General features: G+C 44.2%; 2 protein-coding genes across 3 annotated transcripts; one reads left to right on the top strand and one right to left on the bottom strand.

Annotated features, from left to right (window-relative positions):
* The first annotated feature begins 634 nt into the window (after positions 1-634).
* LOC113009939 (importin-13-like) lies at positions 635-13401 on the top strand. The gene is made up of 21 exons (XM_026148636.1): positions 635-719; positions 1197-1322; positions 1452-2092; positions 2174-2314; positions 2431-2572; positions 2661-2827; positions 2954-3074; positions 7118-7265; positions 7477-7658; positions 7739-7765; positions 7936-8070; positions 10111-10257; positions 10414-10494; positions 10578-10715; positions 10823-10919; positions 10991-11043; positions 11125-11191; positions 11301-11359; positions 11454-11543; positions 11668-11849; positions 12970-13401. The coding sequence occupies exons 1-21, from the start codon at positions 651-653 to the stop codon at positions 13061-13063; spliced, it is 2907 nt and encodes a 968-aa protein (XP_026004421.1). The 5' UTR covers positions 635-650; the 3' UTR covers positions 13064-13401.
* On the bottom strand, positions 13233-20341 carry fzr1b (fizzy/cell division cycle 20 related 1b). Of its 2 annotated transcripts, none has more exons than XM_026148644.1 (14): positions 20004-20341; positions 19473-19652; positions 19250-19351; positions 19102-19165; positions 18858-18985; positions 18565-18647; positions 18280-18463; positions 18131-18196; positions 17941-18043; positions 17575-17756; positions 16935-17168; positions 15686-15790; positions 14078-14170; positions 13233-13971 (listed from the first exon to the last, which is right to left on the bottom strand). In XM_026148644.1, the coding sequence occupies exons 1-14, from the start codon at positions 20031-20033 to the stop codon at positions 13930-13932; spliced, it is 1596 nt and encodes a 531-aa protein (XP_026004429.1). In that variant the 5' UTR covers positions 20034-20341; the 3' UTR covers positions 13233-13929. The 2 variants fall into 2 exon arrangements, with proteins under 2 accessions (XP_026004429.1, XP_026004431.1); XM_026148646.1 differs by having other exon boundaries at positions 19983-20049.
* Between the last annotated feature and the right edge of the window lie 1770 nt (positions 20342-22111).

The raw sequence follows: 22111 nt of genomic DNA, 5'->3' as shown, positions 1-22111 counted from the left end.
GAGGGAGTCAGGCAGAAGAGAAGCAGGGGTGGGGCTGGATGCGGGCGGTGTTGGTGGGTGGCACCACTAAGAAATAGATTCTAATGAGTAAAACAAGCTTCCCCGATAACCACCGCAAACTCACGCGTGGCCTCTCGTCTCGGTGTTTGTCCTTTCGGAGCCAATCATCTCTACATGGAAGTGTCCACAACGCGTCACTTTGCAGTCGCTGTTGCTCTGCTGCACCAATCACACATCAGTGTGTCAGAGGCGCAGTTGCGTGCGTCAGGAGCGCCCGTTCGAAGCGCCGTGACACCGAAGTGAACGCGCTCTTTGACAAGTTTTACTGCGCTGTTTATCACTGTGAAAACTAGTCTGCAGTATCAAACAGCTGAATGTGTGTCAGTGTCTTGCTGTGGCTCACAGCAAGGTGGTTGGCTCAGCCACCTCTCAGTTCCCACTGAGGTCAGCGTGTCGTCACGGCTGAGCGCACTGCCCACCTGTGTGCCGCACGGACAGCTGAATGACCCGCTGCGTCCTCTCTCGGCGTTGTCTTGACACACTTTAGAAGACGCCGAATTTTCCTTTAATTTTTTTCCTTAAAAAATCAGGCTTTGAGCTGTAAAGGATATCCAGACGCAACAGTAAAAGAAACCTTCACCCTGTCCCAGATGGAGCCTCCAGGCAACCCGGGAGGCACCCCGGTGGAGCTGGAGTTAACGCTGGAGAATGTGGAGTCGGTAAGTTAGGATATTAGTCAAAACTCGTGCATTTAACTGGGAAGTTTGAGTTATGGAATGGAAACAGCAGCATGTTTTCCCAGGAAGAAAAAGAACTGCAGCACATTCTGCTGATATAAATATGATTTCATACCAAATTAGTGAAACGATTTTTTTTATCATGTAAATAACTGTAGTTTGCTCATCATAGAGAGACTGGGCAAAGTGTAGCATTTGTAATATGATGCCAGTTAGAAGCACCTGCTGTACTAATAATAACTAACACATGTGCTTTGGATTAGTTGCTGTGACAACACATTTTTCAGTAAATTCAAACATTTGGCCATCCAGCATTATTAATGATTATTAGTGGTTGTTGTACATGTTGCCCTGCAAATTTAAAGCCAGTTTTATGTGCTAAAATATTCTCGGCATATCCCTTTGACTTCTTACATCGCTTACTTTGTTCTCTGCACTGGTATGTGTTTCTCCATCCAGGCTCTCTACCAGCTGTACTTTGATCCAGACATGGAGCATAAGAATGTAGCCCAGAAGTGGCTGACCCAGGCCCAGGCCTCTGCACAGGCTTGGCACTTCTGCTGGGCCCTGCTCAGCCCTGACAAGGTCTGTAGTTTTTCCCCTCTTTACCCCCACGCTTCACTTTTCTGTAACAAACATTAGGCACCATAACTTAATACAGCCTGGTTGAATGTGAAACTAAGAGCAGCCGTGTGTGAATGTGTCGCTTTGCAGATCCCAGAGGTTCAGTTCTTCGGTGCCAGCACCCTGCACACCAAGATCTCCCGTCACTGGAGTGACCTCGCTGCAGACCAGCACGAGAGCCTGAGGACGCAACTGCTCAGCCATATCTTGCAGTTCTCTTCTGGGCCTAAAATGGTGCTGACTCGTTTGTGTGTAGCACTGGCCTCTTTGGCTCTTAACGTAATTCCCCAGGCCTGGTCTCAGCCGGTGGCGGACATGGTGAGGGCTTTCCAACCGCACAAACCTGATCCTGAAGATGGCTCTGGAGCAAAGGCCTCTCAGGACCCCCACACACATTGTCTCACTCTGCTAGAGCTTCTCACCGTGCTTCCAGAGGAGTTCCAGAGCAGCCGCTTGGCTCAAGCTCGGCGAGGCCAGCTGAGGGAGGCTCTTGCCGGAGAGTGGGCAGTGGTGTGTCCTCTGCTGCGACAGCTCATGCAGAGCCAGGACTCATCGAGTCAGGTGAAAGAGAAGGTGCTCAAATGCTTGTCTAGCTGGGTGGCGCTAGATGTGCCTTTGGGGGAAATCCAGGAACTGCTCCATGACTGCTTCACCGCGTTGTCCGACCCAGAGCTGTTTGACGCAGCTGTGGAGACGGTAGTTAACGCCATCTCACAGCCCGACTGCCAAAGGTGAGAAGCACAGCTGGATGATTAGGTGATGATGAGTGACATGCAGCATATGGGTGGATGACTCCAAACATTTGTGTGCAGGTACATTAATGCTCTACTGAGCCTGATGCCTCTGGTGCTGGGCCTCTATGACCAACTGAAGACAGCAGCTCAGGATGGGGACATGGAAACCTCACATGGTATCTGTCGAATTGCAGTTGCTTTAGGGGAAACACACTCCAGGTACACAGAGTAGCACACACCTACACACACACACTCTACCCTGTACCTGGGCTCCACCATTTGTCTTTTATGTCTGAAATGTTCTTTTATTTCTTACATTTCTTTCCCTGTGACAGAGTTCTGTTGGAACAGGTGGACCACTGGCAAGAATACCTAGCTCTGGTTAACATGATTCTCTTCTGCACCGGCATCCCTGGACACTACCCAGTTAATGAGACCACAAGTTCTCTTACTCTCACCTTCTGGTACACTCTGCAGGTATGGAGAGTGAAGTATTAACGTGTTGTCCATTAGGACAAAAGATTTATACTTCCTTTTTACAAAATCAGCTTGTTATCATTTTTAGGATGACATTTTGTCATTTGAGGAGGAGAAGCAGTGTGTTTACCTGCAGGTTTACAGGCCAGTTTACTTCCAACTGGTGGACGTGCTGCTTCATAAATCCCACTATCCCTCCCAGGAAGAGTACGCCTCCTGGTCCTCTGATGACAAAGAGCAGTTTCGTATTTACAGGTGGGTCTGGTGTTAATATTTTTTCTGTTTGATTGAAATTTGGAGGCTGACTTTAATAATCTACACTGATAATCTTTCTTCAACGCCCAAGACCAACTTTACAAATATGTTTTCCTGACTTTGTAGGGTCGACATCTCGGACACTTTGATGTACGTGTATGAAATGTTGGGGGCAGAGCTGCTCAGTAACCTCTATGAGAGGCTTGGCAGACTACTGATGGACCCCCAGCAGTCAGCAGTATGGCAGGTAATGCCCTGAATAACTCCTATTCAGCCGCTTAAAATGAAATTGTATTAACTGAATTTTCATACAATGAGCTTTTGATTTACTTGTAAAAACCACACAACCTTAAAAAAGTAAGTAAGCATTACTCAAGTGATTCAGGTGCTTCAGAAAGCCATTGAGATAAATGGCAAAGAGGTTGCATTCCTCTAAAAACATCACATACATACATATAATACATGCGTATAATAAATAAAGGCAAAAATACAGTTCAGATATTCGTACTTTATTTTTCTCCTTCTAAAGCAGCTGAGACTGCTCATCTGAAAAGTTAATTTACACAAGTGGAGGCAGCAGTTTGAGCTTTTTGTATTTTTCCCTAGATTGTGATCTATCTTGTATACAAGGACCGAGGGGCAGAAAACAGGTCACAAAGCATCGCTTAGTTCCACTTGTGATTATATAAAACCATGTGTGCAGACACTTGTTTAGTTACATTTAAAATCTAAAGGCTTCTTATTCTGAAAGTTTGCAGATTTTTTGGGAGGGTCTTTTTCCTGTTGCATGCAACCCATCGGTCTTTGAAAGATGAATGACTTTGTCATGGCTTTAAAGTAGTCCAGGCGTAAGACATTAACCACCCAAACAAGAGGCAAAGTAATTGAAGTCACTCATAAAAAGAGTAAACTATTATTTTCACAGTGCAATGAACATCTACTTAATAAAAAAAAACGCATAAATAATAAAAGCATAAATTCTTTAATTACATAAATGAGTTACTCATTTGTGTAAGTCAGGAAAGCTACTGGAATTTACAGAGCAGTAATAAACCAGCTTGTCCCAGAGCTGTGCAGGAGAACTGATCAAATCAGCTCAGCTAAACAGCTGCTTCTGTTTTTCCAGCTTCTCACCCTACTCATGAGATTTTATATATTATATATATATATAAATTCCTCGCTCGCCCCTGCAGGCGGTCTATCCTTCAAGCTCGGGTCCTCTACCAGAGGCCTGGGAGCTTGAGGGTCCTGCGCAGCATCTTAGCCGTTCCCAGGACTGCGCTCTTCTGGACAGAGATCTCCGATGTTTTTCCTGGGATCTGCTGGAGCCACTTGCCTAGTTTGGGAGTCACCGCACCTAGTGCTCCGATTACCACGGGGACCACCGTTACCTTCACCCTCCACATTTTCTCGAGCTCTTCTCTGAGCCCTTGGTATTTCTGTTCCTTCTTCCTGATGTTGCTGTCATTGGGAACCGCTACATCGATCACTACGGCCGTCTTCTTCTGTTTGTCTACCACCACTATGTCCGGTTGGTTAGCCACCACCATTTTGTCCGTCTGTATCTGGAAGTCCCACAGGATCTTAGCTCGGTCATTCTCCACCACCCTTGGGGGCATCTCCCATTTTGTCCTCGGGACTTCCAGGTTATACTCGGCACAGATGTTCCTGTACACTATGCCGGCCACTTGGTTATGGCGTTCCATGTATGCCTTGCCTGCTAGCATCTTGCACCCTGCTGTTATGTGCTGGATTGTTTCTGGGGCATCTTTACACAGCCTGCACCTGGGGTCTTGCCTGGTGTGATAGACCCCAGCCTCTATGGATCTTTTACTCAGAGCTTGTTCTTGTGCTGCCATGATTAGTGCCTCTGTGCTGTCTTTCAGTCCAGCTTTGTCCAGCCACTGGTAGGATTTCTGGATATCAGCCACCTCCTCTATCTGCCGGTGGTACATACCGTGCAGGGCTCTGTCCTTCCATGATGGTTCCTCGTCTCCCTCCTCTTTCTTGGGTTTCTGCTGCCTGAGGTATTCACTGAGCACTCGGTCAGTTGGGGCCATCTTCCTAATGTATTCTTGGATGTTCGTTGTCTCATCCTGGACTGTGGTGCTGACACTCACCAGTCCCCGGCCTCCTTGCTTCCGCTTAGCGTACAGCCTCAGGGTGCTGGACTTGGGGTGAAACCCTCCATGCATGGTAAGGAGCTTTCTTGTCTTTATGTCAGTGGCTTCTATCTCCTCCTTTGGCCAGCCTATTACCCCAGCAGGGTACCTGATCACGGGCAGGGCGTAGGTGTTGATAGCCCGGATCTTGTTCTTACCGTTCAGCTGACTCCTCAGGACTTGCCTGACCCTCTGCAGGTACTTGGTGGTTGCAGCTTTTCTAGCAGCCTCTTCATGGTTCCCATTCGCCTGCGGGATCCCCAGGTACTTGTAACTGTCCTCTATGTCTGCAATGTTGCCTTCTGGTAGTTTGATCCCCTCCGTTCTGACTACCTTCCCTCTCTTTGTTACCATCCGACTACACTTCTCCAGTCCCAATGACATCCCGCTGTCATTGCTGTATAGCCTGGAAGTGTGGATCAGTGAATCGATGTCTCGTTCACTCTTGGCATACAGCTTGATGTCATCCATGTACAGGAGGTGGCTGACAACTGCTCCATTCTGTTGTCGGTATCTTTAGCCAGTCTTGTCAATGATCTCACTGAGGGGGTTCAGGCCTATGCAGAACAGCAGTGGGGACAGAGCATCTCCTTGGTAGATCCCGCACTTGATGGTGACTTGTGCTATGGGCTTGGAGTTGGCCTCTAGTGTTGTACGCCACATCCCCATTGAGTTCCTGATGAAGGCTCTTAGGGTCCTGTTGATCTTCTATAGTTCTAGGCATTCCAGGATCCATGTGTGGGGCATTGAGTCATAGGCCTTCTTGTAATCCATCCATCCATTCATTCACTTCCGCTTATCCTTTTCAGGGTTGCGGGGGGTGCTGGAGCCTATCCCAGCTGTCATAGGGCGAGAGGCGGGGTACACCCTGGACAGGTCGCCAGTCTGTTGCAGGGCTAACACACAGGGACAGGCCCTTCTTGTAATCATTCCAGGCAATACATATATATATATATACGCACATATATATTAGGATTATCTATGAACTAAGCTAAAACTGCAAATTAATCTTTGATGACTGATAAGACTGTAAAAGTTGTTTCACCTGTAGTAATGAACCTGCAGTTATTGCATATGTGTGTTAACTAAATTGTAAATTAGTTCACAAATAGATTTGGTTGTTTCAGTCTGTCCTTCTATAAAACTGTGATGACATGGTGCCGGCCGCTTTAGTGACCCATTCTTGGTGCTTGCTTCTTAGAACAAAAAATAAGATCTTCCAGGTGTCCATCAGGGGCCGATATTAGTCTTTCTTTGACTGAACAAAAGATTTGTGCTCAGCTGAGCCACCTATAGAGAAAGTGACTGACACTGAAAGGTAGCATTGTTAATGTTGCAGAAGAAAGGACAGCCTCCTTGCTCTCTCCTAGAGCCCACACTTGTTATCTTGAGTGTTCAAGCACTTCAAAGCAGTATTCAGAGCTAACTATAGCACAATTCACCATGATTCACTCCTACTTCATTAAGCATTAGGAATAGAGAACTGAAGTAAATAGCATGTTTCACTGAGTATTAGGGATATTGTTATTGTTTTAATTATTCAGTTGTACTTATGATTTAGAGGAATAAGTCTGCACCTTTACAACTGCTGTGAGTCAGACCATTCAAAATAATCTCATCTTTTGAGCCTTATAGTCAATAGTTGCTTTTACATAACTTGTTTTAACAGATCTATTAAACATATTACAGCTCCTGAATGTGTGGCTTGTTATCTGACTGTGTGTGTAACACACTGTTTGTTTCTATCATCTCAGCTTAGTTGTGTTTAAGAGCTTTTACAAACATCGTGTTTTACCAGTTGTTGAAGTAAATTCTTACTTTATTTTCATTCTTTTTTTATTTTGATTGCTGTGTGTCTTTTTTTTTTTCAAATTACAAGTTTTATTGTGATATGCACAGTAAAGAGACATCCTTTACTGTCCACAACAGATGCCAAACAGAAAAATCCACATATAAAATAAATGAATACAATAAATTATCATTAAAAAACAATTATAAAAACAGCAAGAAAGTTTAATTATACAAATAAAATAAAAGAATCTGAGCTGCTAAGCTAGTTCTATATATATTCAATTTGGAATGCTTCATGTCGTCTCTAACACCAGACTTTGTTTATTTCCATCTCCAGGACACTGAGGCGCTGTTGTTTGGCTTCCAGTCCATAGCTGAGACCATAGACGTGAACTACTCTGATGTTATTCCCGGTCTGATTGGTCTGATCCCCAGAATCAACATCAGCAACATTTTGCTAGCCGACACTGTGATGTACACAATAGGTACAGTGTATGTTCAGACACCTGCATGATATTGTCCTTGTTCATAGTAAGAAGTTATGCCTATTTTAAAAGAAAATTCTTATTTTCTCTTTTTCTTGCTTAGTCTGTGGTAACAGATCTTTGGTTGCTCGGCTCTCTTTTATGATCGTAGATTTGTGATTGTGATTTGTGTTTATGCTCAAATGGAAATTTAACATCCCTCGTCGAACAGGCTCACTTGCTGAGTGGCTGGCTGACCACCCGGTGATGCTGGGTGGCATATTGCCTATGGTGCTTCAGGGCCTTGCAAAGCCAGAGCTGTCTGTGTCTAGTGTATCTACACTGAAGAGGATCTGCAGGGAGTGCCGGTATGACCTCGGCCCCTACGCTCAGGACATCCTGACGGTGTCACAGGTCAGACACAGAGAAATACACAGCAACACGTAATCAGGGTTTTTAAACCATGCGGTGATTTGTTTACTGTGTTTTTGTAGGATGTACTGGTTAAAGAAGTCCACAAGGTGAGTTCTTAACCTTAAACAGTCACAGTTACTTTGAAACACAGACCATATCACCTCCCTGTCTGAGGGTGGAATTTATTGTGTGTGTGTGTGTGTGTGTGTGTGTGTGTGTGTGTGTGTGTGTGTGTGTGTGTGTGTGTGTGTGTGTGTGTGTGTGTGTGTGTGTGCAGAGCAGCCAGTGCATGTGGCTGATGCAGGGTTTGGGTTTCCTGCTGTCTGCCCTGCCATCAGAGGAGATTTTAGGGAGACTGCACTCACTCATCACGCCTCACATCCAGCAGCTGGATACACTGGCCCAGCAGGAGGTAAATGTAAAAATAATAATAATTATATGCTTTAGTAAATTGATGTTTAAAAAAAATACAGGAAATGCTATAGTTTACAATTCTTTGTAAATCCAGTTGAATATAGAACATCCTGAAGCCTTTGAGAAAAAGTAAGAGCAGCAGTATTTGTATATTTTCTACAGAATATTAGTGTCTGGTTTATTTTGAGTGTGTTTGTATATGTGTAAATGTGGGCGGGTGGGGGTGGGGTAGTATTGTAATAGTCTGTAATGGTTTATTCCAGTGTTTTCTGTATAGGGTGACCAGTCTTAATAACACATAGCAGACAAAACACCATCACTTACCTATTAGTATAAATTCTCAATGTTCAATCCACGTTTCAGCTACAAACCGTCATCAGTGCAATTTGAGTGAAACCATATCGATATGCAGTCATGTGAAAAACTAAGTCCATCCTTAATACAACCACAGGAATTAAAGTGACAGGTACTGCTAAGTGCTGCTAATCACATCATCGTGTGATTAGCTGATCATCAGCAAGTGTGAGCACCTCTATAAAAGCAGCAGGTTTGGCAGTTTGCTGCTCTGAAACATTCAGGTGTGTGCTAACACAACGGCAAACACGAAAGCAGCCAGCAATAATCTTAGAGAAGCAATTATAGCTGCCCATCAAGACTATTTCCAAACAATCTGACGTCCGTCATTAAACAGTGAGAACGATTATTCACAATCTGAAAAAATTGAATTTAACAAACCAATGAAATTCTAGAACAATGTCCTAATTCAAACAAACAATGTTTGGCCATAGAGCACATCATCATGTTTGTCAAAAAACAAACACAGTATATCAGCACAAATACCTCATACCAGCGCTAAAGCACGGTGATGGAGTGATGATTTAGGCATGTTTCACACCTACAGGACCATGCAGAAGTCAATGAGTCGACCATGAACTCGTAGGCATACCAAAGTATTCCAGAGACAAATGTGAGGCCATCTGCCTGACAGCTAAAGCTTGGCCCAACCTGTGTCATGCAACAGGACAATGATCCCAAACACAGCAGCAAATCTAAAACAGATTAACTGCAAAAGGAAAGAATCAAGGTGCTTCAGTGTCCACAGACACTGAAGCACCTTGATTCAGTGTCCACAGGACTGCAGAGAGTCCTGTGAACAACTTCTTTGTCACATCATTGTATGTAAATGCCAGGATGGAGTGCAAACACTAATCAACAGTGAAGACTCTGCATTGCACGATAGATACAGATACATACAGTTGTACTGATAATTATACTGGTAAGCTTCTATTATATAAAGCATAGTACTGTATTTTTTTGGCAAGTCTCGTCCTTTATTTTAACAGTGAAAATTCTTACATTGTAACTGATACAAATGTGATACTGAATCAACAATTACAGAAGAGGTGCTGGTGCCTACGAATTGTTTGGGTGACCTTGCTGTTTTTTTAATGCTGGTGACAATTTGGTCTGAAGTAAAAGAGATATTAGTGTGATTAGTTTGATTAGTTCATCATTTACTTCATGAGAGAAAAAAGAAGAACTTTCTGTTTTTCTGAAGCAGCTCTGCGTCTGAGTGTTTTTTTAAATTCAAACTGATGGGGGCAACCCCACAGCTGTCATCACATTTTGATTGCACTGTTGCACAATCCTGCGTGAATGTGACATCAGCGTTTTTCCACTCACGTCCTCCCTCCAGTTTAAAGCACTGACAAACAAGTGAAAACAGCGATGAAAGTGCACAAACAGTCATTTGTTATATAACATATCCACATTTAGAAAGAGTAACAATGCTTCCTTTGCAAATAGAGCACAGCATGTAATCCAGAGTTGTTAGAGTACAGATAAAATGCATTTCGATGCGCAGTTTGTCAGTTAAGATGTTAAAAACATCTTTTCACACTCAGATTCTTAACACAGCTTTTACAGTAACAGCAGCGGCTTCACTCTGACACTTGACAGTTACTTGTCCTTTATTTTTTAAGCTTTTCAAGCTTTGTGCTGTACATATCAGACCCATGTACCTTCTCTCTCCCCACAGCTGAATCCCACTAATAAACAGAGCATCATCCACATTGTGGGGATGCTGGCCAGTCTCTTTACCACTCTGGACATCAATCGGCAGGCAGACTGCTTAGAGGGAGCAGCCAGCTCCAGACTCCCAGTCCCCCAGAGCACGCAAAACCCAGTAAGTTCAGAGGAAAAACAACAGCTTGATTAGCAGAGAACAGTTAGAAAACCCCACTATGCCTGTGGGTACAAAGTGTTAAAGTTCATATATAGAACTTCTTATGCTAATATTTTTTAATTAAAAACTATTCTTTTCTTTTTTTCGTAAACTTAGGTGGTCGTTGTGCTACAACAAGTCTTCACTTTGATCCAGACCATCCTCAGCAAATGGCTCCATGACTCGGAGGTGGTAGAGGTAGGAGGGTTTTCACCTCTTGCATAAACGTGTGTATGTGTGTTTCATGACTCACACATGCCCACTGCGCCCCCCTCTACCAGGCAGTGTGTGGGGTTTTTGATAAATCAGTTCGAACCCTCCTACATGATTTTGGACCCATGGTTCCTCAGCTGGGAGAGATGCTGGGGGAGATCTATAGCGCCTTCCCACAAGCCTCGGCTTTGGACCTGGCTCGGCAGGTACACCTCCGCATACACAGGCCAGAGTTAAAGTATTACTCCTCTGACTCTGACACAGACTCTCGCAGGCTCAGATGTCAGTCTCTTTGTTTCTGTATGTTTTAAAGATGGTTCACATATTTGCTGGAGAGGAGCATCACATCCCTCACATCAGAAGCCTCACTGAAGTGTTAACATCCACCACGCTCACTATATTTCAGCAAGGTAAAAAGAGGCTGCGTGGAAATGCACCTGTTTTGAATCAGGGCTTTTCTTACCGTGTGCTTGCTCGGCAGGTCCGAGAGATCATCCTGACATTGCTGAATCGTTTATGGACCTTCACGCCCAGGTTGGTGGAAGCCGTGCGAGTTTAGGAGCGTCTAAGAAATTCATTGTTTGACTACAACACCCATGTCTTCTCGTCTGTTAGATTCTTAAAAGGAAGCCTGATTTGTATCTGTCTGAGCAGTTCGATGTGAAAGCACTGTTTTACTGTGGTGAGTATCACCGCATGCTCATGAAAAGAAAATTTTACATTGTTTTTACAGTTCCTGCAAAAGTGCCTTTGTGTGAGTCACTCGCTGAATCAGTCATGTTTGTCTGCAGGGATTCTGTCACTCAAGTTTCCAGAGACACCCACAGTAAAAGCTGCCAGCCAGTTCTTTGTAAGCTGAGGCAAAAAAATGTGCAGACTTTCATATAACATCATGTTTCTTGTCAGAACTGAATTTCTCACCTTTTCTACCCTATTCCTGGCAGACAGAGTTCCTGAGTCGCTGTAAAGACATGCCCTCATTTGGTGATGTGCTGCAGAGGGATGGAAAGCTCCTGACAGAGACCGTTCTGCAGGTAAACTAGTGACAGTATCGGAGCGTCCACCTCAATTCGTTAAACCCATGGGTTTCTTTTTTCATTCTGGCACTGAATTTGTCTTTTAATGCTAACATATTGTACATTTTTCCTCCTCTCTCAGGCGGTTGGAGGTGAGTCTCCCAGCAGTCTGACGGAGCACTTCTCTGAGGTGCTGCTCAATCTAAGCAGGCACTGCCCGGCCCTGCTGTCTCAGTGGCTCAAAGAAACACTGCAGACCCCAGGGTTCCCCTGTGCCCAGCTCACTGCAGAGCAGAAACACACCTTCAGTCAGCAGCTTCTAAGGTAAAGTACAACACCAAGTGGTAGAGAAGTATTACCTATTCGATTAATGGACAAGTTGTTTATTGTTTTGTAGTTTTTCCTCTGTTCTCCACCACCGTGGTTTCTAAATCAGTCAAGATATGACTTAAGAGCAGAGGTTCAGCTTTAATTCGAGGGTTTAACACATTTTGAATGTAACCAGTGGTTTGCGCCTTGTTGTAAATCCTCTGCATTTCCACTCATGAAAGTGTGTCTTGATTGTAGACATTGAGAATGCTGTCGAGTCGTTTTTCCTGACCATGAAAGTATTTAGTCATCATGTGGTCTTCTGGTGTCGGTTAGCTGTCCAGTGCATTCCTCTGCTTTTTAAAAATAAACCATACAGTAGATTTTACACCTCTCAAAGTTGTTCTCTCTCTGATAGGTTTATTTAAGTTTTTCAGCCTAATGGTGTCCTCACCAACTTGCACAGACTTCTTGTGCTTCATATTTAAAATTACAGTCAAAAGATATAAAATACAAAGTCAACTTCAGATAATCTGTCTGCTTCACTTGTCATGAAATAACAATGAAACAAGCCTCACCTGACCAGGATACTGCTGTCAGTCAGTTTCCAATCTCTCTTTGAGCCTCTAAAAATGGCTGTAATTAATAAAGAGTGAATGCAAAACGTTTATAAGACCCCTCGAATTAAAGCTGAAAGTCTGCCTTTTAATCACATTTAAAAGGCACATTTAAAATCCACTGTGCTGGCATTCAGAGGCAAAACTGCAAAAGCTGTATCGTCCAAGAGATCATGGACCTAAGTGTAATGTTCATCGATGGCAAAATGGAACAAAACAGACTTGGTGTTTGTATACATTAAAAATAATTGTTAATAACAAAAACTTTTTAAATGTGTTGTCTGTAGTTTTGCTGTGTTACAAACTTGTTTCATTCCACGATAAAGACACAAAAGTATCGGCATGTAATGTGAACGCATTCGAAACATTACTGATGCCAAATTAGGATGTGAGACATGACTTTATGATATTTGGCCCATTTATAAAATGACATTTTATGATCAATGAGCTTTGGAGATGATTTCAAATACAAATCTGTCCAACAGCAAAATCTGTTCTCTTTTTTTTCCCTCTCTAAGGGAACAAACCAACAAGCGTCGCGTTAAGGAGATTGTGAAGGAGTTCGCTTTGCTCTGCCGAGGTCCGCAGGGCTCTGGATACTCAGATTACTAGTCGGAGCTGCCAGCGTTGCATCCGACTTCCTCACTGGGTCTTTGAGAAAGGCCCACGGCTCATCCTCGTTTTCAGAAACGCTTTGGTTCTAAATGAGACTTAAGAAAGCACGACTGGAAAACAAGACGCTCCCACAGACACACTGAGTGGACACTTATAAGATAATCGATTCTCTGTGCGACATATTTTTTAATAAAATATCCAAAGCAGGATAAAATGAGATAAGAGTCAGGGTGGCATTTTCGTATCTATAGGCAGGAATGCGCAAGGTTCCAAACCTGTGCTTCGTGTCTATGAACACTGACAAAACAACAATAAACACATGAAACTCTGCTGCAGCCACCTGAGCAACCGGTCGTGTTTGTTCACTTATTTGTGGTTCCCTCTTCTGTTGCATACTGCTGTAGATCATATTCACACATTATCTAATGAAAGAAAACCACCCAGGTCAGGCTTTATCTTCTCTCTGTTACAAAGGAGCGCCTCTTAAAAACATCTTACATTACATTATTTAGCTTAGAACTCTTGCACAGGTGTACTTCTGCTGATAGATAAGAAAACGACTTGATCACTTTTCACAACGGGAAAAAACAACAACAAAAAAAGAACGAGATCAACTTGATAAGCAGACAACAAATTGTGACAAAAGACTGCTGTTTCTGTGTGTGTGTTATTTTTTTCTGGAATCGGTGACATCACTGTGAGGGATGGCAGTTGTCCGTCGAAGTTTTGCCTCCATCCTTTTGTAGAAAAGGATGAGAGTTTGTGCGGCGAGGCTAGTCTGAGTGTCGTTGTTTGACTCTGTGTATTACAGCCACACCCCGGCAGGCTCCTCCAGAGGACCGTCCCGACCCCCGGGCCGTTTACTATCGTATTCTCGTGAAGAGGTTAAGTACTGACTTTGATTCCTGGGAAGAGAAATGCATCAAAACAGTGTGAAGCACATTGAAATGCATCAAGTTTTACTCATTTTCAGAAATTAAGAATATAAAGTTCTCGGATAATTTACTCTACCTTGGTACAGCGCGTCTTACTGAAGACGTTCCAGAATCGTAGTGTCTCGTCTCCCGCTCCTGTAACGATGGCCTCCCCGTCTGGTGACACAGCCTGAGAGCGCAGAAAAAATGTGGCATGTGAGAGATTTAACAGGACAGTTACAAAGACAGTTTTGAGATCCTTTAATATTCTCAAAATGTTTTTGATTTACATGCACTGAATGCAGTAAGAACAACAGCACAGGCATGAGCTTTAACTGGTGCGAAGACATACTATAAAATCAGCTTCTTTACTTATATAATACCACAAATTACCTCTTTATTACTGTGAAAAATAATGCAACAGTGAAGTGTGGAATTCACTAATGGAAGCAGACCGCAGGATTTAAGTGCATCCCTAGTTTAATGTCCATTAAATGTAACACAGAGTGATTCTTGCACAGTTTTACTTCGGCATGTTGCTACTAGGGATGGGTATCGTTTAGGTTTTATCCGATACCGGTGCCAAACCGGTACTTTTGAAACGGTGCCGGTGCTCAAACGGTGCTCAAACCGGTGCTTAATGAATGGAGAACACAAACTTTGTCCAAAAACCTCTCATGTTCAGCTGTTTTTTGTAAAAATATAACAATGTTAGCCTTTTCTGCAGCTATGGGGCATATATGGTATCACTCTTGGCTGGAAGCAGTGCTTAAACAATGGAAAAAACACAAACTTTGTCCAAAAACCTCTCATGTTTAACTGTTTTCCACTTTTTCTTTGGTCATTTTAGCCTTTTTGGCCAGGGTGAAGGGAGTATCTGCCATCAAACAAGAAGACAGCCGCATGTAACTACGACGGTGTTTGCTAGTTCACCTTACATGCATTAATGTAATAACGTGGTTAGCCTACTCAACGTAAATTACACTCGAACAACATGAAGTTACTCAAGCAGAGAAGAACGGCTGCTACCATCATCATCCTCATCATTTCTGCTACACTGGGAGGGCTAGGGGCCAGGACTCTATTCTTCGGGTTTTTGGGGGATGTTGCTCCGGGTCCGATAACAGGCAACCCACCCGCAGTAGATGTGCACGGAGTGAGGTCTCGCAGCAAGCTATCAAATATGGTGCATTTCTCGGCTTTTAAAAACAACGCTATGCGTCGCCAGGTGTTTCATCAGATTCGGGGTGTTACCTCCTTTGACAGTATCACAGTATCAGCTTAAAGCACTTGTTGCAGGCTGCTGAGTTTGCATCTTTTGCTGTGAAGTACAGCCAGACTTTGACCGCTTTGCCTTGGGCATTTTTAATCTGTAGCTCTGTTCTAACAGAACGTACGTACCTGGGCCCGTCTACTATCCTCGGAAACGTAAAATGATTGGCTAGAATCTAAAGTGTATCACAGCACAGGAAAAAAAGCACCGAAATAAAGCACCGAAATGTGCGCTGCTTTTCGGTCTGGTTACTACCGTTTATGTCAGAACCGGTGCCATCATGGCACCGGACACCGGTACCCATCCCTAGTTGCTACACACTGAATTAAAATGTATTCCAACGCTAGAAGTGTGTAAGTTATCAAAGTGCAACTATCTAGTTACATCAGTGCTGAACATGCACAGTGATTCATTTAGAACGTGTAATCATACCAGATACAGGACTCTGTAGGAGTGTCCCGTCAACTTGGCCACCTGTGTCAGCGATGGATACTTCCACACCAGAATCTGGTTCTGAGAGTAGCCGTGTGTGCTCACCTGCAAACAAAGAGCAGCATTGCAGTTACCACTTTGCAGTTGGATGCTTCTGCCAAGCACTCAAGGGGGAGCTTCCAACCATGTCCCATCCTGATTTATTGTATAATAAATATATAAATTGATGATTTTGTAAAAAAAAAAAAAATGTAATAAGCAAACAACACAGATCGTCATCAGTTTAGCGTCTGATGCGGTACTGATGTTCCTGAGTGGAACGGTACTTAAACATAAGCAGTGTATGAATTCTTGATTTTTTTTTATGCAGACATAGTGATCTTTGAACAGCAAAAGTAAAAAAGGAAGTTAAACACCACTTTTATTGGAGATTATGTATCGGAATTTCAGGAGCAGGACCACGCCTCCAAACACGAGGTTCCCCTAGTTCTGCAAGCTGATCATTCTCGTTTACGTGCCCCACCCTCCCTCCCTCCTTGTTCTCCATTCTTCAACTTCTTCACTTCTATTTAGTGCATAGGGATCTGCCAGGGCCGGGAGCCATCGCCAGTCCCCTTCGATTCCTTCCCCAAACCGCAGCTCAATTCATGTCAAAGCTTTCACTTTTTCCTGCTAAAACGCTGTCAAACATAAATGAGGACGTGGGCCCAGCTAGTGAAATGAAATTTCAGACCACATTTGGATGGTTATGCTCTTTCCAAGAAAACACCAGTGTAAGACGATAATATTGGAATTTAATAACATACTGCAGAAGTCTTTATTAGTTTGAAACACCTTCAACATACTGCTCACTTCAATTTGCAACCATCTCTGGACGTCGAGCGTAACTAAGCTGTTTTAATTCAGGGTTTTGTCATGTGTGCACAGTAGAAACGCCTTTCAAGTATCATGTAATTCAATACAAAACCAACACCGGCTAGTATGAAAACTGACCATGACTCAGCACATCAGGGGTCGCAGTTCCAGCTAAACCGAACGCTGCATTACACAACACAGGTGCAATGTGCGCATTAGTAACTGGCTCTATATTAAGCTGTCCAAACGGGATCTGTTTTGCTAATTTAATGTTTGAGCTACTGTTTTCACAAAGTGGGTCTAACTAGCTTGATGAAATCATCTATAGCCAGACGCTGCTGTGCTGACGTCACGTCTTAAGAGTGTTGGGCAGTGCGTGTCTGCGTCTCCTCACCAGTTCGTTGGCGTGTTTGGACCAGGCCAGGTTGCAGACCTGGGAGCCGGTGTCTGTGCTCTGCAGAGCCTGACCCGTCAGCGTGTTCCAGAAACGCAGGCAGCGGTCGGCCGTGCCTCCGCCTGACGCCAGCAGCCCGTGTTGGTGCGGAGACCAGGCGATGGCTTTCACTGCTGCCAGGTGGTCACTGTACTGCTGCACAGGGAGAAGGCTGGAGCTGTTCCACACCAGTAACTGTTCAAAAGGCAGGAAGAGGTCAGTAAGGAGAGCTTTGAGTTTAACTCTTTCTTCCATAAAGACCCTTAATGAAAAGTTTTGACACCTCAGTTTATGCCAATAAAAACATGCTGTGACAGCCATTAGAATCATTTCCATGGGTAACTCCATGGGCAGAGACCACCCTCGATATTTTCTAGTGTAAACCCAGTCAATTTGTTTTATAAGGAGGCAGAAATATAAAAGAGACCACTCAGTTCAGAACAAAAATTCAAGGGCTACTCCTAGAAGAGGCTAAAGAGGTATGAAACAGCTGCTTTAAAATATATAGATATCAATACAGCTTGAATTTGCTTACTTTGAACCTTTACCTAGATTCTAACCTAAAACTTTCCTTAAGTATGTGCTGTTTTAGTCGCCTCACCTTGTTGTCGTTGCCTCCAGATGCAAGGTGCTGGTGATCGGGGGACCATTTGAGACCGCACACTTCCTGTCTGTGACCTTGCAGCCTTCTCTCAGCAGAAGGCGGCGTTCTGACGTCCCGCTGTAGGATCACTCGGTCTCGACTGCCAGAAGACAACTGCTCCCCATTCCACGCCAGGGCACCTTGGGCACACAGGGTAGGTTCTCTTACTCTCATGCCCCAGATAAAGAGAGCTGAGCATGAGCTTAAAGGCTCAGAGCGACGGTAGTTCCTGAAACCACTACCAGCAGCAGGATAAACGGCTTCTCAGCGAGAGATGCACAAATCACATTTGACTGAATTCACTTCGCTCCTGCTCGGACTGACCTACTCTGGCTGAGTGGCCCTCCAAACTGGTCAGCTTCCTCCCTCCTGCTGCATCCCACACCTGAACGTAACCTTTGTGCGTCCCGACGGCGACCAGGCTCCCCTAAAACACGAGCAACCCAAACATTATTGTTCTCCTGTCTGTACTCTCCTCTCTCATGCCACACACAAGCAGCAGTCGCTTGCTCACCCTCTCGTTCCAGCACACTGACGTAACAGAGTCTCCGTCCACTGAAAGGTCACACAGCCTCGTCACCTGTTTAAACACAAAAATAAGCACTTCCAGAACTCCTTATCTGCAGCGCACCTCTTTAAAATCTAACCCACACCCCCACTTACCTGGCTAGTGCAGGCACTCCACAGGTAGACGCAGGCTCCCAAACCAACACTCAGCAGGTTGCCTGCTGACCAGTCCACCAGGTTGAGGTAGAAGTCATCCTGCAGCTCCGGAGCATCGAGCACTTTGAAGGGGATCTTGGAGATCTTTCGGGCTGGTTTGCGGGGAGAGCGGAGCAGCTTGTGACTACAAGAAACAAAACATGGAGACGTTAAACCCCTCCTCCTGAAAAAAGCACGGCTCAAACACCTGATGAGTGAGCAGCATGTGTGTGAGACATTTCATACCTTTTGTTACTAAGTGGAGAAAGAGAGTATGGTGAGACTTCACTGTCATTATCAAAAGGCACTCTCTTAGTGTGGACAGTGTACTGCAGAGAGGAAACAGAACCACAGTTACAAACTGCCACCAGGTTTTGGTACGGACGTTGTCTCTTATGGCCAACTTGAGTCAAAAATAACAGCATAATACATGCGTGAAATGTTTATGACAGCCGCATGTAAATATCACACTGACAGCCCACGGGAGGAGTCGCTTTAAATTCACTTTAATGGCCACCCACACCCCCGTTGTCATTTACCCTAAAAAGACTGTGAGAGTCCTGCGAGAGGACTGCATGCCGCCGGTCTTCCGTGTGAGGGTCTGGCACCGTCTCGATCCCGGCCCCCAGCAACTCATTCCTCAACAGGGCAGCATAGGCCACAGCATCTGGAGGGGCGGCAGTGAGAGCGGTGATGAAAATGCTCGTGTTAGAGGTGCAGATCTGGACTTTAAATGATTGTTATAACACATTTGCATAACAAATAATAATAAAGACTTCTGACCTTTGCTTGAGTCTGAAGTGGCGTCCTTTGCTTTATGGTTCTGACTGGGAGAGCGACAGTTCTCCTGTCAAGAAAGTGAAAGGTATGTCACCACTGGCCTGGATTACTGAGCTGTCACTGTTAGTTTAACCAAACGAACACCTCTCACATTGGCATAGTGGAAGTTGATGCTCCAGTTGCTTCCAGCTCGAGTAGGGATGAAGCGGTCCCCTGACTTCACACTGACAGGACTGCAGGTAGCACTCAAACACTAGGATGAACGTAAGAGATAAGCAGTCCACTAAAGATCAGTGCTAATAAAAAACAGCACACTCACACGAGAAGACTGCAGCCGTGCTGAAACGTGTTAACTATCGCTCTCTATTCCTCACCTTGGTCAGGCGGGCCTCTGCGGGCAGGTTCTGGTGGTTGATTTGCCTCAGCAGCCGTCTCTCGTACTCTTGGTCCATTTCTTCGGGGATGACGAGCAGCAAGCCCCCTCTGCTGCTCTCCCCGCCCCCTTTAAACCTCCGCTCCCTCCCGGTAAGGAAATCCGCAGTGTATCCCCATGTCTGTGTAAGAAACGGCTCAGCTTATTTCACAGCAGAACCCATCCAGAACACAATGTGCGCTATCCAAAGACACGCGCACACACGCACACACACAAGTAGCTTATTCGGCTAACAAACCAAACGGCCTGGTTAGCCTGGCGTCATCGTCTAAGCTCAGCTGGTTTAAACATACACGACTGAAAAGCCAATTCCGCTTACGGCGTTCAAAACTGGCTTAAAGCGGGTAGATATGAAGCTAAAATAAAATGCTTCAGGGTGTGCTAATGACAGCCGCACCGTTGTCATGGTATCATGGTCGCGCACACAACAACCAATTTACAAGCAACGCACATCAGCTGACGACTGTCATACCGACTGACACGGCGGCTCAGGTGACCACATCAAACATCATCTCTGTTTGAAAGGATCGGCGCTGAGGCCGGAAGAGTTGTTGTTTTCTTCCAAAATCAAAAAAGTAAAAAAAAAAAAAGAAAAAGAAAAATAGCGGTACACCCAAACGCTAACGGGACTCGGTGGTGTTGTTTATGTTCTGGAGCAAGATGGCGACAGCTGTGGAAGAAATTCTTTGGTTGACTTCTGCTGTCTGTGCAGTCAACGCAGTGTGACTCAACAGCGACGCCCGCTGGCGACAGATGTTCACTGCATCGTTGAAGCGTAGCCTGTGATTCCTCGTAAGGACACAAGATGTCGCTGTTGCACTGTAAAATAAAATTACCCGACTCTTTGAATTCCCAATTTCTTTGTTGTTCTGTTGTTGTTGTTATTGTTTGGGGGTTTGTTGTTGTTTTGGTTTTTTTCCTTTTTAAAATAGATTATATGAAAGATTTAAGCGAGAGTAGTAGGGAAAACATAAAAAAAAAGAATATTGATTAAATGAGTAAAACCTAATTCCAAGAGAAACAACACCTTTAACTTTATTTTATGTGTTTTACACATTTAATCATTAGTCATTGTTAATCTGTCTCCCCCTCTTTCACCTGAGCTCGGTTATCCCAGAGGAGTCTTCCTATTCTTCCTGTTTTTTCTTCCCACCGTCACCAAGTGCATCAGTTAAATTTAATTTTAAAAACATTTTCTTTATTCTATTTATATTTGTTTTAACTGTCACTTACTTAAACGTGCACATATTAAGAAGGAAAATGCAAATTCTTATCTCACACTGGTGTGTAGACACCAGAGAGCTATGTATGAGAGTAATTCTACAGATCTCAATTTTAACCAGTTTTTAAAGCATACGTCTCATATTCACCAGCTGCATGGCCATCAAAAGTTTTTGGGTCAGGCTGTCAGAGTATTGATAGCATATGCTTGGCTAGGAGCCCCTCTGTGAAACTTCAAAGTGAAGTAATCTTACTTTTTCTTTTTTTTTTTACATCCCTTGGCTTAAAGCAATGGGGGTGGCCACTTTGCAAACTAAAAAGGCAGACAAAGGTCTATTCTCTGGCCTCTTTCATATAATATTTCTGAGCCAAACTGATAAAACAGAGAAAGGAAAACAGCCTTACTATTATGTTGGGGTTTTAATTAGAGTGACTGACATGGTAGAGTGGAGTCGAGGCATTGGCATCTTTGGTTGCACCCTGAGCTGCACGTAGGCTGTCTGCCAAGCTGTTCTCTGACATACTTCGAGACACTCGGTCTTCATTTACATGTCAGCAGATCTGGTGTGGGCCACACAGGCACTGTTTATAGATTGTGTCTAAGTTCCTTTTTGTGTTTCTCTGAATTCTGAAGGGCTTAAACGTCACTTTCGTGTCTCCTTTTCACTGTACTTTTTGTTTCAAATCTCACACCTCTACGCTGTGTAACAGTCTCAAACACGGAGTAAGAATGATAGTAATAAATTACGTCTTTGTGCTTTGCTTAAAAACTACCCTTATGATCTACAACACTTATTTGACAATGTCCTGTGGACAGAAGAGGCAAAAGTTGACCTTGAGCCAAAGGTGGTGCACAGTAACATCCAAACCTCATCACGGTGTGGACTGATTTGTTACCTTGGTAACACAGTAGGATGTCAGCATGTCTGAATTGGAAAATGCAACATTTCTTTACAACACGTCAATAAACTAACCTGAAAACAAGACAGTCAGGTAAAGTGCAAGAACTTCAAAACTGTAGTTAAACTCATTCTTTGCAGTATTTCAGGAAAGAGCCAGAGCTGGTCGGTGCCTCTACACAGGATTTTTCTCCAGTGAGTGAGAGGGTTGCTTCGCTCCTTGGGTCAAGAACGGGCCCTCACTGTTATTAACATTTATGTGACAATGGCTCAGAGTACCCGGCCTTCTCAGAGTCCCAGAAAAGGGTGCTGGAAAATCCTTGATCTGAGACCTCGTTGTCCTGCTGGGGCACCTCAGCTGCTCATGAAGGCAATGATAACTGAAACCTGGAAGGGTGTTGATGGGGGAAAGGCCGGCAGAGCTGAACCTGAGTCCTGTTGTGTCAATGGACTTCGGTGA

The sequence above is a fragment of the Astatotilapia calliptera genome, chromosome 18 (genome assembly GCF_900246225.1).
Source record: "Astatotilapia calliptera chromosome 18, fAstCal1.2, whole genome shotgun sequence".
Taxonomy (NCBI): Eukaryota; Metazoa; Chordata; class Actinopteri; order Cichliformes; family Cichlidae; genus Astatotilapia; species Astatotilapia calliptera.
The sequence above is the reverse complement of the archived record's forward strand: the minus strand, read 5'-3'. Positions and strand labels throughout refer to the sequence as shown.